This window comes from Pezoporus wallicus, unplaced genomic scaffold (assembly GCF_028554395.1).
Source record: "Pezoporus wallicus isolate ANWC-B61680 ecotype Strahan unplaced genomic scaffold, APGP_CSIRO_Pwel_v1 contig_8811, whole genome shotgun sequence".
Lineage (NCBI taxonomy): Eukaryota > Metazoa > Chordata > Aves > Psittaciformes > Psittacidae > Pezoporus > Pezoporus wallicus.
The window spans coordinates 124,691-142,018 of record NW_026637786.1 but is presented as its reverse complement, the minus strand read 5'-3'; the positions used below and the strand labels follow the sequence as shown (position 1 = coordinate 142,018).

Genomic DNA, 17,328 nt, shown 5'->3' with positions numbered 1-17,328 from the left:
AGCCCCATTTCTCCTGGCACGCTGTGTCTCTGCAGCTGGCATGGCCCTGCGGACAGAGAAGTATTCCCCTCCTCTGGGGCAGTAACAGCCCAGGCTAAAGGTACATCAGATAGCGGCCTCTGCTAACCGCCTATCAGTTGTTTTCAGGAAAAAGGAAGAACTTAAAGCCTGTTTATTTTCTTTTAGGCACTTTCCCAGGTGGCAAGCACCGGGGCCAGCGACCTGCTCTGACCTGGGGCCAGCGGTGAGCTGCCCCTGCCTGATTCTGCGGGAGGCATGGTGGTGGCAGCGTCAGGGACCTGGCCAGCAGCATGAGGAAAGGAGTCTAAGGGGCCCCAGCACTGGAAGATGTCGATGTCGGGCAGAATGTCTCCCACCCTGGAGAGGAGCGACAGCGATGGGAAGACAGGCAGGGCCAAGGCCGTGGTGCAGCCCTCCAACAGCATCAGTGTGCAGGGCATCTCCTACACCGTCAGGTAGAGCTGGGGAGGGCTGCATGGTGAGCCCCTGCCTGCCAGGTGCTGCTCTGACCACAGGGACTGAGGGGAGAGGGGCTGGGACTGGTGGGCCGTGGGTTTAGCTTCAGCCCAGTAAAGGAGGGACGCTGCCAGGCTGCCCTCCTCATGCTGCTGGGCTGCCCACCACAGGGTTTGAGTGCCTGGACTGAGGGAAGCAGAGCTAGTCTGTTCTCCAGAGGGTTCGCCAGTTCTTCTTCACATGTCTGTGAAGGTGATGCTTTAGAGATTTCCAAAGGTTGTGCCCCTTCCCACTGCCTTTCTTACGGTTGCAAGACGGATAATGTGAGGCCATAAGAAAGCAGGTGGATTAATAGCTGGCAAGCATCGTCAACAAGTAAAGCCTCAGTTAAAGTTTCCCCTTTTGTTGTAGTCTGAAAGCATCACAGCTGTCAGCTCAAAAAATCTGCTCAGACTTCATTTTATCTTCCAGATAATGCTGGAGTTAAAATGTTAAAGCCTAGGGGAGTGAGGCTCCAATATTTTAAAACACCTTCAGGCTCCCATCCCACATGCAAGTAGCTATAAGGCATTCGCTTACTGTATGCAAATTTTATTAAATTTCCTCTATTTAATTTTTTTATATGTTTGTCTTCCAAGAGAACACATTGGCCCATGGTGGAATGTTTCTTTATGTCATAAAAAATGGACCCGGCAAATACTTAAGGATGTTTCATTTCACGTAGAGAGTGGCCAGATTATGGGGATTTTAGGAAATTCAGGTAAGTTTTTCCAGTACTTTAAAAGAAATAAGATCGAAACTAACACCGGTGGCTTCCACAGTGGTATGAGTGTGACTGAGGTCTGCGTTTTAAATAATGATGTTGCAGCTGGTTTTAATCTCTGTAGTGCTTGGTTTTCAGAGTTTAATCTTCTGTCATCTAACTAACAATTATAACTTCATTAAGAGATAATGTTACTTCTAAATCCAAATGTTTAGCTAAGAAGTGTGAATTTGTATGAATTAAATGCCAATTTACACACTTTCTGTGTTTCCCATTTAATTCCTTTTAACTAGCTGCATTCTCAGGACTTATTTTAATGTTATTGAGAAAAAAAAGTACTTTCTTCTCTTCTCCATCCAATTGAGGCTACTGCTCTTGAAATCATGTAATTCATTTCACAACATGATTAATTCCTTTTCTTTTAAAGGATCTGGAAAAACAACACTTCTGGATGCGATATCGGGAAGACTGGGACATAAAGACAACTTATTTGGTGATGTGTACTTGAATGGGTGTCAGCTGAAGAAGGAACAGTTTAAAGATTGCTTGTCTTATGTGCCACAGGTTGATTTCTGCATTTTATTTGTGTGCTGTGCTTCCTTTAATTTTAAAAAAGTAAAGTTGCTAATGCAATGGAGTAATGTAATCTGACTGTGATTTTACCAGTCAATTTACAACGCAGTTAACAAAATGTATGAATGAATGAAGGCTGTGCAAGTAGGGGCAAGATCTTCATTACTACAGGATTAATTGCTTCTTCCTCTTCACACTTTTTTTTTCAGAATGACACTTTGTTAAGCTTCCTCACCATACAAGAGACTCTAACCTACACTGCTTTACTAACTCTTCAGAAATGCTCTGACGACTTAATCAGAAAGAAGGTCTGTATTTTATCATCTTCCACCAGAAAGGCAGACATGATGTCATGTAATGCTTTCACCAGCGGCACTTTCCATCCATGGCTGTGTTTTACGTTTACAAGGTTTTGTAATCCTTCTGCAGATGAGGAGAAATCCTCTTGCTGAGGAGTAGGACGCAAACTCTCTGGTGCTCCCTGCTCTGCAAGGGGCTTGTGCTGATGCCCTGGGGAATCACCATTGTGTTGGGACAAAACTATTTTCCCCAGAGCTGAGGCAGTTACTGTTACAGATGCTGCTGTTGGCATCGAGGTCTCTTTCCCTTCCCCAGCTGAGAAACATGGTTCTCTGGGGTGTTTAGGGCTATGTGTGTTGGCAAGTTTCATGGGCAGCAGAGGTGACTTTGACACTATTCTGGCTCTTGTAGGCTCTCTTCCACTAACCAGAACAGCTCCAAAAAGCTGGTCTAATATGCCACATACACGCTACTTTCCTGATAAAATAGGTGTGTTCCAGATCTATTAGAGGACTCTTTTTGGCCTCTGTTGAGAATAAAGATCCAATATTCCTGACCAAAGGCTCTTGCTTTCTGTCTTCTCTTTTCACTTATCTTCCACCCAGTATTTTGTACTTCCCCAGAACTGATGTGCTTTCTGCTCCCTTATTTTTGAAGCCAGACCAGCACATTATTCTTCATACCTTAACTTCTAGTCCCACCTTTTAATCTCTTAATGTCAACTGAAGCTAAAACTGTACTTATTTCAGTATACATGAAAATAAAATAAAAAGAAATTTAAATAACATATTAAAAATAGTGAAGCCAGATATCTTCCAAATAGAGTGGATGCAAATAGCATATTGAGAAAGCCATAGCTTAAAATTATGTTTTTTTTCTTTCATTTCTTCATTTTGCACACAGGTATCTGAGCTGGACTGTGTTTAGCCTTTCTAAATTGTAATTATTTTTCAGGTAGATGCAGTTATGGCTGAGGTGAGTCTCAGCCACATTGCTGACAAAATAATTGGAAGCCGTAATTTTGTAGGAATTTCGGGGGGTGAGAGGCGTCTTGTTTCAATTGGAGCCCAGCTATTACAAGATCCCAGTAAGTACCATGCATAGATTTTCAAAGTAAAACAAAGCAGTGTCACCTTGTGCTCTTACCATGGGTCTCCATAAACCACTTTAACATATAAAGGCATTTATATTCTGTAATTCAGCAAAAGCTAGTCTAGTAGTGACAGAAAAGGATGAGCAGGACCTGAAGTTTGCCGTTAATCTATTAGTTGATCTTGGAAAATAGACAATCTCAAAATCTTAGGGACTAAACATAGATTTAGATTTGCATATATCCATTTCAAATCTTTCTGGGCTCACCCTTCCCAGGTATGAAATGTTGGTTGTGGCTCATTATTTTCTAGGTTTTGAGTTCATTAGAGCTATAAATAAGCAAGCACTGAGCCTTTTAGTGGAGTAGCTGTCATTAAACCATGCATGTTTGAGTGCCAGATCAAAAAAAAAATATGATGAATGAAAATCAAAGTAAGTAGAAGAATTAGCCATAGGAAACAGGACAGTAAATTTTCTGAGTTTTGAAATGCTTTCTTAAGTGTGACAAAATCTTATGGAGTGAATGTATAGCATGCATTTATTGGATTCTGGAGTCCTCATATTGCTGTAGGTGTGCTAGGACTGCATACCAGGCAGGAAGGAGCATTTAAGTAGCAAAGTGAGGTTTATTACTGCTACTGGAAACTCTTAGAGAGTTCGCTGGGACTAGTTATTGCTCAGGAAGCTCACTAAACCCTATCGTAAACACTACAGTAACTGTAAATAAACTTAGAGAGAAAGCGCTTCTCCCTCCTTATCCTGATCAAGGTTGAACTGTCTTCTTCTGTGTCATGTCTCATCTCTGTAAAAATAATGGATTTGAGTGTAACTTTTCCCTTTCCATGTGCAATAAAAGCACAAAGAAAATGCAGTACTACCCCCCCATCTATGGAATTACATATGCTGTATTTTAACAAGTCTTTGTTCATAACAAATTCTGTGTGTATATCAAGATTTAATTCAGATTATAGATTCTGGGCAGTTATATCAGTTATATTTACATTTGTATACATGCTGAAATTTGTTGTTATTGTTCTTGGAAGCGGATGTATACATCAAACCTAGTTTGGTAATCTTCAGATTTCACCTGAACTTAGAAAAAAATCATTATGCTCTGATCCTGCAGTAGTTTCTTTATGTCCTTATTACTCGTCATTGAACCTGAACCACTGAAGCTAACTAAAACCTGGAGATCACATCATGGCAATATCTATACATACTCTGCTTTACATGTGGAACTTCACATGTAAAGTAATTTCTATATTATTTGCCAAATTAGCTCCAAAAGCAGAAGCTATAACATTTGCTCCCCATTTACCTGAGTTTCCTTCTCGTTTCACAGAGGTCATGCTGCTTGATGAACCAACAACAGGGCTGGACTGCCTAACTGCAAAGCAGATTGTCTCCCTTCTCTCGGAACTTGCACATAGGGGCAGGATAGTGATTATTACAATTCACCAGCCTCGCTCGGAACTCTTCAGAGTAAATGATATCTATTTACTATTTGCCTTTTTATATTTTTTTACCAAGCTTTTTAGTACCTAGGTTCTTTTCAGGATAAAAGTACAATATGCAGTATAGTTGCCTTCAAAGTCTCTCCTCCTTTCCCCCATATAAACACAGACTTGTCTTGAACTTAGCTCTGCCCTTCTGCCCGTCACAGGGCACTTTGGGTAACATATTGCCCTGTGAAAATAATATGCACACTGACTGCCTCAGCTTTGTGTTACACAGCTGCCCAAAAAACTGGGAGAAGCCATGCAAATCCTCCAGTTGGGCGCGCACTCTAAAAACTAGAACTTTATTTATCTTTACATATTCACATTTCAGTAACAATTGCAACTTGAGACAGATGAAGCCATGACTTGGGGAAAAATAATTATCTTTTTTCCTCTTTGTGTCAGGTGATGTGGGTATACCTTGGTTTCATGATGGGGCAGGTCTGCCTTTCAGGGCTTGTGATGAGGAAAGCATCTCTCCCTTCCCATTACTGTTTTGCACTTTGCTCTTCTGACACATCCAAGACCCACCACGTTGAATGCAAGGCAGCTCTTCCCTATGACTGAATTGAGCATAAGTGGTCAAGAAGCCAGAGGGGAGTGAGAGTGCTTTTCTGGACTGAAAGCAGTCCTGGTGCCTTGGGAATATGGATTGACTATAGCTGTTGGGAACTCTGCCCTGGCAAATATTCACCTGGAGAGCAGTGCTGTTAAAGTCCATAAGCACTTAAGGATAATCTTCCAACAATTTGGGGATTTTACAGTCTGGGGCTATTAAGCACTGAAAGAGGGCAGTCAATAAGTGAAGGTGCATTAGAAGTGAAGCCAGAAGGCCACAGTTCCCACTTCCATTTGTGGATTACCTCTGTATGTTGCCGTCCCTGACAGTTTTGAGAACTACTAGTTTAAAGAGCTTTAAGATGTGTCATCTTGCATAACCACCAAGAGGAGTGAACGGAAGGGTAAACTTCCTTTGAGAGAAAGATAGTAAGGAGGTTTGAATGTGTCAAAATTATTTTTCCTGTCAAAGCATTTTTATTACCAAGACAGTAGCTGTACTTCACAATTAATGCACTTCTCCTCAATACGTATTGCTAATATATTCATATGCCCTCCTGCAGTTATTTGACAAAATAGCCATCATGAGCTTTGGAGAAATGGTTTTCTGTGGGAACCCTATGGAAATGATCACTTTTTTTAGTGACTGTGGCTATTCTTGTCCTGAGCAATCAAATCCTTTTGACTTCTATGGTAAGTTTGCCTAAGTTGTTTTGGTAAAAAAAGGTTCCCTTTAAACAAACAAGTTGTTTCTTTGCCATATTAAATTATATTTATATAGATAGAAATGTGTTGGATTTGAATTCTTCTCCAACTCTGTCATTATTTTCAGCTCAGAGAGGGGATTGGGCCCATGTAACTTCCACTGACTCCATAAACCAGCACAAGTTTGCAGTAGGTCTGAAACACAGCAGAAAGGAATAAGCTACTAATAAAAAAGGAATCTCAGCTTCACGTAACCTGCAGATTCCTTATGGCTGTCCACTGGATGTTGGAAAATCAAATTGATCCAAAATGTGGAAAGTCCTATGCTCTTACATACTCAGAGACGCCAAGCAGCTGGAAACAGTTGTTTCCTGGAGGAAAGGATGTAGAATAAATATGAGATGACCAATCCCTGCAAATACATGCTTGAAGAGAATGTGTATGTGCATGTGCATACATACATACATGTATATATCTTTCCTTTAGAATCTAGTACGTAAGCTGATTTTTGAGGATACTAGCTAGGCATTAACTAAGGAATCTGACCAATCCAAAAAGCTGTATTCAGAGGAGGCAGTGTTTTCCTATTGTCTAGATGGCATCCAAAATTCAGAGAGAAGAGAGGATGGTTGTTGACATGAATCTGGAATGGGATGAAGCTGAAAATACTAGTGTGACAGTGAGGATAATTTTGCTTTCATGAATTTGAATAGTCTTGAAAAGCATAGATGAGTTGAGATTTAGACCCACTTTTAAAAAGGCTTGGTAAAGACAGTACTGCATTCTTTAAGTGTCAACCTTTGACTGTGACAAGAAAAGGAAAAAATACAGTTTAGAGCAAAGAATCATCAGAATATTTAGTCTTTGGAAAATTGGTAGTTTATATTTTTTATGTGATTTAATGATGTGAATGAAGGGACGGATCCTGATACCATTTTGCACCAGCAGCAGAGGAAAACAGAGCCTACATATTGAGTGAAGCTTATGTTATTGAAAAGTTACATGTGTTTATTAAAAGAGTACAACTGCATGTAGGCGTTAGCTATTTGGTCTAGTGACTATTTGGTGTTATCATTTTATTAAAACAGACATGGTTGCCATTTATTTCCTGCATGACTTTCAGCGAGTCACACTGGCCAGGTTTTAAAAAGTGTCTGCATTTCAGATGTTCATGTTTACAAAAGAGAAGACATAATTTTGAATTCTTTTTATCATTAAAGACAGTTATGCTGAATTCCAGCTTTCAGAACAACAGGGAAGTATTCATAAGTCTAAGTCAGATTTTGAGGATCTTAAGAATCTTGGGCATGGCCTCCTTTTCTCTTGTTCAAGACATATCTTGAAGTTGAGCATAACACTGTAAAACTGAGGAACAAGTAACTGTCAAAGATGCCTTATCAAATGTAGAAGAGTAATGTAAAAATCTGCAAGAATTAAATAAATTCCTGAGAACCACAGTCTAGTTTTTGAAGCCCTATATAATTCATTGCTGTTAGGGAAAAGGGAAATTTCTAGTGCATTTCAGCTCTATAGCTGAATCTGTGTGACTTGTACAAATAGCCCACACAAGGTTACCATCTGCTAGTAAAAGAATTGCTGGTGTCAGGAATAGGTATAGGTGGATTTATTAGAAAGGAACATTAACTATGTGAAGTATTTACCTTTTCATAAGTTCCATGGAAGTAAGTAATACTTTCTTCAGCTTGGGCTGAGCCTGCTAGATGAATTTGGCCTGCTGAACACCCTTTAACTTCACATTAAAACAAAAGTATGTCTGAGAAGGAGGTGGATGAAACCCAAGTGCAACAATGCAGTAACAGCTCAAGTAGAAAAGAGCAATCTCTGTGCAGCATGATCTCTGACTGAAAAATAAAGCTCCATTGTTATGGGGTTATGGAGGAGTAAGTAGAAGACAAGGGGGAATCAGGGACCCATGTCTGAGCATTTGCCTGAAAAAGTGAGAAATACATGACCAGAAAGGCAACTCTTCATCCTCATCAGTGTTCATCCTCAGCTGGTGCTCTCTCTTGCTCTTGCCAGCAGTAGTGCTTCACCAGTGGCATGGCGCTATGCTGTGCAAGGAGAATGCTAAAAGTCTGACCACACCATTTGGTCCTTGCATTTCCAGGTAAAGGACTTGAGCTTCAGGGTCCTACAGAGGCCACAAAACACAGAGATTTCTTATGGCTGCACAGTTACTCATTCATGTTGCTTCCAATGGAAAGGAGGAGTAAAAGAAACCATGAATACTTCCATGGACCTTTCCTTCTTTGCAGATTTGAGAAAAGAGGCAAGGAAAAGTTAGCTGCAAGTTGAGGAAAGAGATATGAATGGAAAGTGATGTGTATGCAAATGCAACAACTACCTGAAAGGAGAATGGAGCCAGGAGGCAGCTGGTCTCTCCTCCCAAGTAACAAGTGATAGGACAAGAAGTGATAGCCTCAACCTGTGCCAGGGGAAGTTTAGATTGGATATTAGGAATTTTTTTTCACTGAAAGGGTGGTCAGCCATTGGAAAAGGGTGCCCAGGGACATGGTGGGATCACCCATGTAGATGAGGCCCTCAGTGACATGGTTTAGTGGTGGACTTGGTGGTCCTAGGGTGACAGTTGGACTGGATGATCTTAAAGGTCTTTTCCAACCTTGATTCTAAACACTTTGCAAATTTACAGTGGATCTGACATCTGTGGACACCCGAAGCAAGGAACGTGAACTTGAAACCTACAGTAGGGTTCAGGTAATCGTATCGGCCTACAGAAACTCAGAGATCTTTAGCAAAGTACTGGCAACCATTGAAAGAGCAAAGAGTATGAAAGAGCTGACACCAATTCCATTCAAAAACAAAGACTCACCCAATGCCTTTTGCCAATTGTGGATTCTTGTACGGTAAGAATCTTTTTTTTCTCTCCCTTCTTTTTTAAAAAAGAAAAATTTTTTTTATCTTTCTCACCAATCTTTTGGTGTTGTTATTGTTTCGTTTCATTATCAGGAGGATAACAAGAAACTTCTCCAGAGATAAGATGGGCATCATCATGCGTCTCCTCCAGAATCTGCTATTTGGCTTGTTTGTAGCATTTTTCCTTCTTAGACTAAGGAATGATCTGGAAAAAGGAGCTGTGCAGGATCGTGTGGGGCTGGTCTACCAGTGCGTGAGTGCTCCCCCCTACACAGGGATGCTCAACGGTGCTGTCCTTTGTGAGTTTTGCTTCTGTATTATGTGCAGCAGCAAGTATTACTGCCACTACCTTATGAATAGGAGAAAGTATTTTTTGAAGATAATCATTTAAAGGATCTTAACAGTTTTGGGTAATGTCAGAGCTGATACAGAGGCATGAAATTTGAAGGCAAAGCAGCAGGAAGCGTCACACCACAGAAAAAGATAAGACAAGCAATCAGGGGGGCTCCAGGTTTACTGCACTTAATGATGGAATACACCTCAATTTCTGCATCTCCTTTTTACAGCTGCCCTGTGTGTGGAGGCTTTAGGCTGAACTGTGCAAGAGCCCTTAATTTGCCTGCGTGTAGTGTGATAAAGGCAGGACAAAGTCTAAGTCTGGGGTTGGCATCTTAAATGAGAGCAAATCAAAAGACGTGGAAAAGATAAAAATATAAACCTGCTTTGACAGCAGTAAACATAATTAGATTTAACAGTATTATGTAATGATTAAATTTGTTTCTCTTACAGCTCTCTTCTCTGCCGTACTAAGACCAACAGTAGCTTCTATTTACAGTCCTAAACACTGTTACGCTCATGTAGGTAACATGAGCGTAACATCTGTCATCACCTGCAGATCAGAACACCTCAAGAAATGATCCTGTGATGGCAGTTTTTTCAGGCCTTTAAGTTATATCTGCAAAAAGAGAAGCCTCTCCTGCATGCTGCCTAGATAGGACCCTTTCATTAAACTTACCAACTTTTGCAATCTGTGGGGAGCATTTGTTGCATTTATAGTGGGGGGAAACATCAGTCTGGTTTAGACTGAATGTTTCTGATAGATTCTTAAAGTTGTCTCTTTGCTCCAGGTCTTTTTTGATAGCAACAAGTCTTTATCTCTTTATTCAATGGCGATTTAATTTGTTTCTTCTATATTTATTGCAGTCCCACCTTTACGTGCTATCAGTGACCAGGAAAGTAAAGATGGCTTGTACAAGAAGTGGCAAATGCTTTTAGCTTATATAGTACATTTCTTACCCTTCAGTGTCATCAGCGTGGCGATTTTCTGCATCTTTATTTACTGGTAAGCACTTGGGCCATCCACTGGATTGTTATTTTCTTTTTGTTACCAGTTTAAATTCCTATGTGAGCAACAGGCCTCCTGGCATGGCTTCCTACTCTTGTCTCTTAGAATGATTACAGAGCAAGCTTAAGGAAAGATGACACAGTTTCAGGCAGTGTTAAAACACTTTCTGAGTAAGTTACTAGTTCTCTAGGTAACTTGGGAGGTTTTAATGGGGCTGGGACATTTATCATTCTTGTGTCATATCAAAAGCAGAAAGTGTCATTTTACATTACATTTTTGAAAAGTAGGATATAGTGGGGGGGGAAGTAACAAAGCTGTATATTTCCTGAGAGTTTTGGGGTTTAGCCATAGCATATGGAGATGATGATATCTAGACCCTTCCCTTCCACTCTCCAGAGAGAGGCACTGAAGTAGATTTCTGACAGTGAGAGAAAGGGTTTGATTGTAAAACTTGATTTCCTCCCCGCCCCAGTATATTCATTTGCTTGCATCGTTGTGAAGTAGTACTTCTGAATGGGGTCGTGAAGTATTTCATCTGATCATTGCCTTGTCCGTCGTACATGTCTGCTCTTCTTCATTATGTACCATTGATTTCTTGCCTTCTACTTCCTTAAGCCAAACTTAATAGACTCTATGGCTGCACATATAAGCTAATAGAAAAGTACTAAGGAATTTCTGTCTTTCAATCTTTTTTCTGTTTTCTTTTGTTTGTTTGTTTTTCCCAATTATGAAAGGAGTGCAGTGCACTAAAGTTAATGTTTGTTTTCATGTGACAGTTGGCAGTAAAGTTGCAATCAGGTGGCAGTCTATAGCAAAATGTGTACAAAGGAACAGTAGGCTTGGTTTGTTGGATGCATGTTCTCCAGTTAGCTTTGATAAATTATAAGTGGGTTTGACCCCTGTAAAAGAGATGAAGTGCAGGAGCTATTCTGCTGTAGCTGTGCATGTTAGTGCTCTTACTCTTCGGTAAAATGCACTTGGGCAGTTTGAAAATGGATGAAGTAAAACTGCACCAAATCGCTTGGACTAGAGTCAGAACTTCTGCATAGGGAGTTAGTCTGCCGTGGGAATCTCGCAATAGCTCTTTTCTCATCTAGAAAAACTCAGGAAAAAAGGTAACCTTTTTCTTCTTCCTCTAGGCCTGTAGCAGGTAAAGTGGTGAAGTGCTCAGCATTTGCCTAATTCTTTCCATTAAGGATCTCAGTAACTGTCAGCTCCTAGATGGCAAAAACTCTGAGAGGGTGATTTCTGCTCCTCCACACATGAGGACTTCTGTGCGTGGGTTGGTTTTTTTGTAGTTTGGTGCTGATTTTAAAAGTAGCAGCTTTGTTCAAGAAAGGCCATCTTTCTCTTTGTCCCCTTAGCTACCTGGGATTTTATTCCTGAGAGCAGTTAGTACTGCCTGCTTCAGGCAATGCTCCCTGAGAAGTCCTTTTTCACAGACAAGCAAAAAGCTAGTCCTCCTCCCAGTAAGTGCATAGAGGGGATGCCCTCCGCTCACCAGAGCCCTTCTGTCTGCCCGCTAGAGAGCTGTTTGCTGAGAAGGCAGCCATTTGGAAAGCACCTTTTCAGGTTCAAAGTGTAAGACCTGTGGAGCTCCTAAAGATCACAAGCCACTGCTTGTCACACTCACTCCTTAAACAGGAAATGTGTGAGGGTAGAGACTTTGCCCTTGTGCTCTGGTAGCTTCAAACACAATCAACAATAAAGAGTGTGGTTCTGGTTAATGAATAATATTTACAGATATTTCTTCACTGTGTAGGCGGTGAGGCGCTGGCACAGGTTGCCCAGAGAAGCTGTGGCTGCCCCATCCCTCTCTGCATTCAAGGCTAGGCTGGACACAGCTTGGAGCAACCTGCTCTAGTGGAAGGTGTCCTCGACCATGGCAGGAGGGTTGGAACTATATGATCTTTAAGGTCGCTTCCAACACAAACCATTCTATCTTAGCCTCTGCATATCTTTGCTACCTTGTGGTTGTGGAAGCCATCAGTGATGTGTCAGAGTGATTTCATAGTGCCCGTAGACTTCACAGGGTGTAAAGTTTCTATATGAAATTTTGAAGATTGTATCTGTGCAGGACTACACTTTCCTGGATGGAGACTCCTATGTGTTCTTACAAGCTGCTCTCTCAGCATTCGTATTTGTAGGGTTAGACAGCTAGGGTCAGACAGAGCCAAACTCTTACCTGATCAAGCACAAGGCAGATCTGGCCAAGAACAAATACAGCCAGTTTTGCACTCAAGTAAATGTACTCTTTGGCAGATTTTCCTAGCTGAATATTCCTCTGGGAAATGTTCTAACAGTTTCATCATCCTACTGTTCTATTGCTGTTATATTCTCTCTTTGAGTTTTAGGCTTTCTTCTCTTTTTATTCCTACTCCAGATTTACTAGTTTGTATTTACATAGCTGTGAAAGTATTAGAGCACTTCAGAGGAGGTGATACTTTTATGCCAGGACTTTGCAAAGTTGTTTCTTCTGCACTGATCTGTGGTTAAAGGTTGTTTGTTAAACACCTCTTAGTTTGTTCAATGTTCAATGCCTGAAGAGTCAGTGCTCAGCCACCTGCTTATAAGAGAGGTTATTCTGGTGTTACAAAAAATGCTACAGGAAAGCCTGTGAGAAAATTAATACTTCTATTATGCTCAAATATGGTAGATAAAAAATAAAAGTACAGGACCTTGCACCGAGCAAGGAGAAAGAAAATAAAATGTTAAATGGCTGCTTGTTAGTTAAGCAAAGCAGTCTGTACCCAGTGTGAGGCAATTTTGGGGTGAGGTATTTTGAAAAAGAGTAACATGTCACCATGTAATAAAAGGTTTTGTCATCTGTAATATGCATGATAAGGCTGAATTAACTTTGCCAATCAACTGTTGGCCTTTCTTAACTTTTTAATCTTTAGTACAGATTGGGGGACTTTCTTTCTTCAATTAGCTAAGGAAAAGCTCAGTACAGCGTGTTGTATTAAGAAACGTAGGAGTACGGAGGAAATTGCATTTGGGTGAATTACATGGGTGGTGAGTTCAATTAGCCTTGCATTTGATTGAGTATATCTGGTTTTACATTTGTATGCGCAGTATCAGAAGAGCAAAATTCCATCTGTTAATTATCTGCCTAAAGACGTTCTTTAAATATATGACTTACATAAATAACTGTGTAGACTTTAGAAGGAGGAGGATGTTAGTTTAAGGGATTGTATAAGTCATGGTAGTTATCCTGAAACTACACGGATTTCTGCTTCAAAGTATGTATTTATGTAGCTCTCTTTAATCTGGATGGAGAAAACCTAATCTATCTGTCACGGTATTAAGAGGATGTCCTTTATGTTAAGGCTCCAAACAACATACTACGGGTTAAGGCATAAGCTGTTAACTTAATGAGCTGTAATTGCAAAAAAAAAAAAAAAAAAAAAAAAATTGAAAAAATAAATACAAACAGAAATAAAAGCTACTTTCCAAGTCTAGTACCCAAACACTGCTTTTAAATGTTCATTTGCTCGGTTTTGTACAGGATTGTTGGGATGCATCCTGATGCTGCCAGATTTGGAATTTTCTTTGCTGTTGTCTTAGCATGTCATATAATTGGTGAACTACTAACACTTGCTGTGCTTGGCGTGGTTCAAAACCCAAACATAGTCCAAAGTGGAGTGGTGCTACTTAATTCAGCCGGTGTGACAGTGGGAGCAGGACTACTAAGGTAGGAAAAAGTTTTATTTCATTATAGTGTAATGTTGAAATAATCTACCTGCAGAAGAGTCTCGTGAACAGGCTATGTTGCAGAAGCACAATAACGCACAAGCAGCAATGGAAAGACAGAGCAGCTGTTATCCTTCAGGGGCAGAACTACTTAATCACCTCAGACTTTGTACTACACACACAAACTAGACACTTAATAACTTTAAATATTAATAAATTGTTAATATTTTTCATTACAACATATGTCTATATATGTTATATATATGTTTATATAACATATATATGTATATATGTGTATAACATATATGTTATATAAACATATATAAATATATAACATTATAAATAAAAGTATTTTTTCACTTTTTGCAAATCAATTGAAGCTAAAACTGAGGTATTAGTACCTATTGGCTCAGATGATGTTTTCTTTTCTACTTATGCTGACATTATGAATTGAAAATTGCTCACTTGTGATCTTTCCAATGAAAAGTAAGTAAACCTAACAATTGATGCCGTTGAGTTGTCCGCAGGAAACGTGTATGAGTCTTCTCAAAGTTGATGCTGCTTTGCCTCTTCAAAGCAGATCTCGTCTAATACTTGCTTAAGAGATAAAACTAGGTTAATAGCTAATTAATTGGTCCCTACCTAATTTCAGGAAGATGCACGTTTACAGTGACAAGTTATTATGACAAGTGACAAGTTACTCCCGCTACCATAGTCTAATGCCCTAAATGATAACTTTCTAAAAGTATTAGAGTGGTTTCTAAACTTATTTTGCAGTAGAGACATTGCTAATTAATATTATAATATGAATCTCTTTGATTAATCTTCATAGGCAACGAAGGATGTTAAAAATAGCATTGAGATTTGGGTTGCTGGGTTTTTCTGTTCATCTGTTAAGTTATGCCTTGCAGCGTTTGAGGGTGGTGAGGCTCTGGCACAAGGTGCCCAGAGAAGCTGTAGCTGCCCCATCCCTGGCAGTGTTCAAGGCCAGGGTGGGCAGGGCTTGGAAGCAACCTGGTCTAGCAGGTGTCCCTGCCTATGGCAGGGGGTTGGAACTGAATGAGCTTTAAGGTCCCTTCCAACCCCAGCCAGTCTGTGATGATTCTATTTTAGGTGCAGAAATTGCCCAGACTTGTTGAATAATGTTATTTCAAAATTTCTGTACTGTTTTTAATTATTTTTGCTTCATTTTTGATCTTTTGTTATTATTCCCATGAATTGATATTCAGTCTTCTGTAGCTTTTGAAGATGGAGTTGGGGAGGTGGTTTTTTTACTTCGGAAGCAACACTTTTGCAACTAAGGTTTATATTGCGTCCTGTTATTTTTACAGTTTTATCACTGCAATGTGAATAGCAAAATACTTCACAGGATTATTTGTGACTGTCCATAACATTGTGGCTGAACATTATGACACAGTACCACAGTCAGAGACAGCCTTCATGGCTGTCCCCTCCTTTAGTACTAAAATGGACTTGTTTTAAAACCCTCCAGGTACAGCCAAGAACTGTGTCTGTAACAAGCTACAAAAAAAAGATGAGAGTTAGTTTGTTTTAATTTGGGGTAGAATTGGCTCTTGGAATATAGCAAAAGACAGTTTAAATTCTCTGTTTCTTCAAGGACCATTGAAGATATGCCAAGAATTTTTAAGATACTCAGTTATCTTACCTTTCAAAAATACAGCAGTGAAATTCTCATAGTCAATGAATTTTATGGCTTAAACTTCACATGTGGTAAGTGTTCATGGAAAAAAAAAATAGCCTTTTATTCCATTGTAAATTATTTAATGAGATGTTGATGCTTATTCTCCTTCTACATACAAGTATCTTGATAAAATGAAGATAACTTCTGAGGTGTTAAAAAAAGCTTATTAATTAGTAAAGATGATAATGTCGTATCAGCAAGCAAGACAAAAGCTTGATTCTTTTTTCCCAACCATTTCTCATTCAGTTCTTCATTTTTCTCATCTCGGTTCTTTTACCCTGGCTTTAGGGGCGTTTTGGAGGGTGAACTTTGCAGTCTGTTAGGAGCTTATCAGAGTAGTGTTAGACAAATAGAAGGTCAATAGAATTGCACAATATAAGATCAAACATCATTGCAGGGAGCACTTACAGGTAACACCTGACCGGATGTTTTCTCTTAATACTAGTGATGCTTTGGTTCCAATGTTACCACTACACATATTAAGCTTAGATCTGTGAGGCTATACTTTTCTGCTTGTGAGCAAGATGACTGGCAAAATGAGAGGATCAATCAGGTTGGCAGGATCAGTAGCTAACATCCATCAATAAGGTTCAACCTTACAGCTTTGGACCTACCCAAGCTATTTTGGGCTTCGCAGCCAGGTGTCTGTGCTCCTCTCCAAGGCTATATTCTCCATTAATCCACCCCATCCCTTTTTATTACAAGAGCACTGTAAGTCTATCCCATTGGGCTCTGTAAGTCTATCCTCACTTCTTGAGGTCTCTCCAGATAACATGTCTGAAAAACCATAGATCTTTGGTTACGAACAAACCAGAAGGCTCCTAATGACCCTTTATTTTTCCCTTAAAAAAAAATAAGCATAGATAACCTGCAGAAACACGTGCCTTGCCTGTTCTTATTCCAAAATGATGAGAAATACTGCTGTGGGTAGAGTTCATTATTAAAATAGCATTAGGGATAGATATGTTAAATGTATGAGCTAGATACTGAAGTCGAGTTTTAATTTTACTGATTTGCCTGCTAAAGATATTACTTTGTTCTTTTAACAGGTGGAGCCAACAGTTCCACTACACTTAATCCTGTGTGTGTCTTCTCCCATGGCACTCAGTTCATTGAAAAAAACTTTCCTGGTGCACTGTCCCAGTTCACACTTGATTTCCTAATACTCTATGCTTTTATACCAGGACTTGCCATTGTAGCACTTCTGAGCTTCAAAATAAGAGACAGAATTATAGCCAGGCAATAAAAAAGTACTTCTAACAGTGTCTAATGCAACACTTTCAACTTGATTATGGTTGAAGGCATAAATTGTTAGATTTTAGATAGATTTTAAGTGATTATACAGATAGAAACATATCTTCTCATGCTTGTTTCTAACTGGATGGTTTCCATCTTGAAAAACAATATTCTCTTAAGAATATGATTGTCTTCCTGCTGTTGGTATTCCCACCCCACTCCCAAACCTGCCATAATCAACATTATTACCCATTTTAAAGGACATTTTGAATTTAATTTAGTCAGCTGTTGCTGTCAGTTTTTAATAATCTATCAATGGTGCTCTAATTTCTTCCCCACTAATAGTGGTTTTTAACCTTCACCAATAAGCAGAGGGGTACAACTGCTACTACATCTTCTTTCTAGAATTGTATCATAAGTCTTATGCTTTCTTTTGATACCGTCTGCTAGATTTGTAGAAAGGGCACAAACAAAATATGTACAAAGACAG

At 39.6% G+C, this 17,328-nt stretch overlaps 1 protein-coding gene across 2 annotated transcripts; it reads left to right on the top strand.

The window, feature by feature from the left end:
• Nucleotides 1-6: 6 nt before the first annotated feature.
• On the top strand, nucleotides 7-17,327 carry ABCG5 (ATP binding cassette subfamily G member 5). 2 transcript variants are annotated; one of them, XM_057407495.1, is made up of 13 exons: nucleotides 7-476; nucleotides 1,116-1,237; nucleotides 1,668-1,804; nucleotides 2,023-2,121; nucleotides 3,068-3,200; nucleotides 4,548-4,687; nucleotides 5,826-5,955; nucleotides 8,639-8,852; nucleotides 8,956-9,161; nucleotides 10,066-10,204; nucleotides 13,716-13,901; nucleotides 15,519-15,631; nucleotides 16,652-17,327. In XM_057407495.1, exons 1-13 carry the CDS (start codon nucleotides 349-351, stop codon nucleotides 16,846-16,848), a joined length of 1,944 nt encoding a protein of 647 aa, XP_057263478.1. In that variant the 5' UTR covers nucleotides 7-348; the 3' UTR covers nucleotides 16,849-17,327. The 2 variants fall into 2 exon arrangements, with proteins under 2 accessions (XP_057263478.1, XP_057263479.1); XM_057407496.1 differs by lacking the exon at nucleotides 2,023-2,121.
• Nucleotide 17,328: the final 1 nt, after the last annotated feature.

Bases quoted from the DNA above. Each gene is read 5' to 3' on its own strand.
- ABCG5 (XM_057407495.1), top strand. From the start codon at position 349: ATGTCGATGTCGGGCAGAATGTCTCCCACCCTGGAGAGGAGCGACAGC. The intron at 477-1,115 runs GTAGAGCTGGGG...TTGTCTTCCAAG, and splicing joins GGCATCTCCTACACCGTCAG to AGAACACATTGGCCCATGGT. The intron at 15,632-16,651 runs GTAAGTGTTCAT...TTCTTTTAACAG, and splicing joins TGGCTTAAACTTCACATGTG to GTGGAGCCAACAGTTCCACT.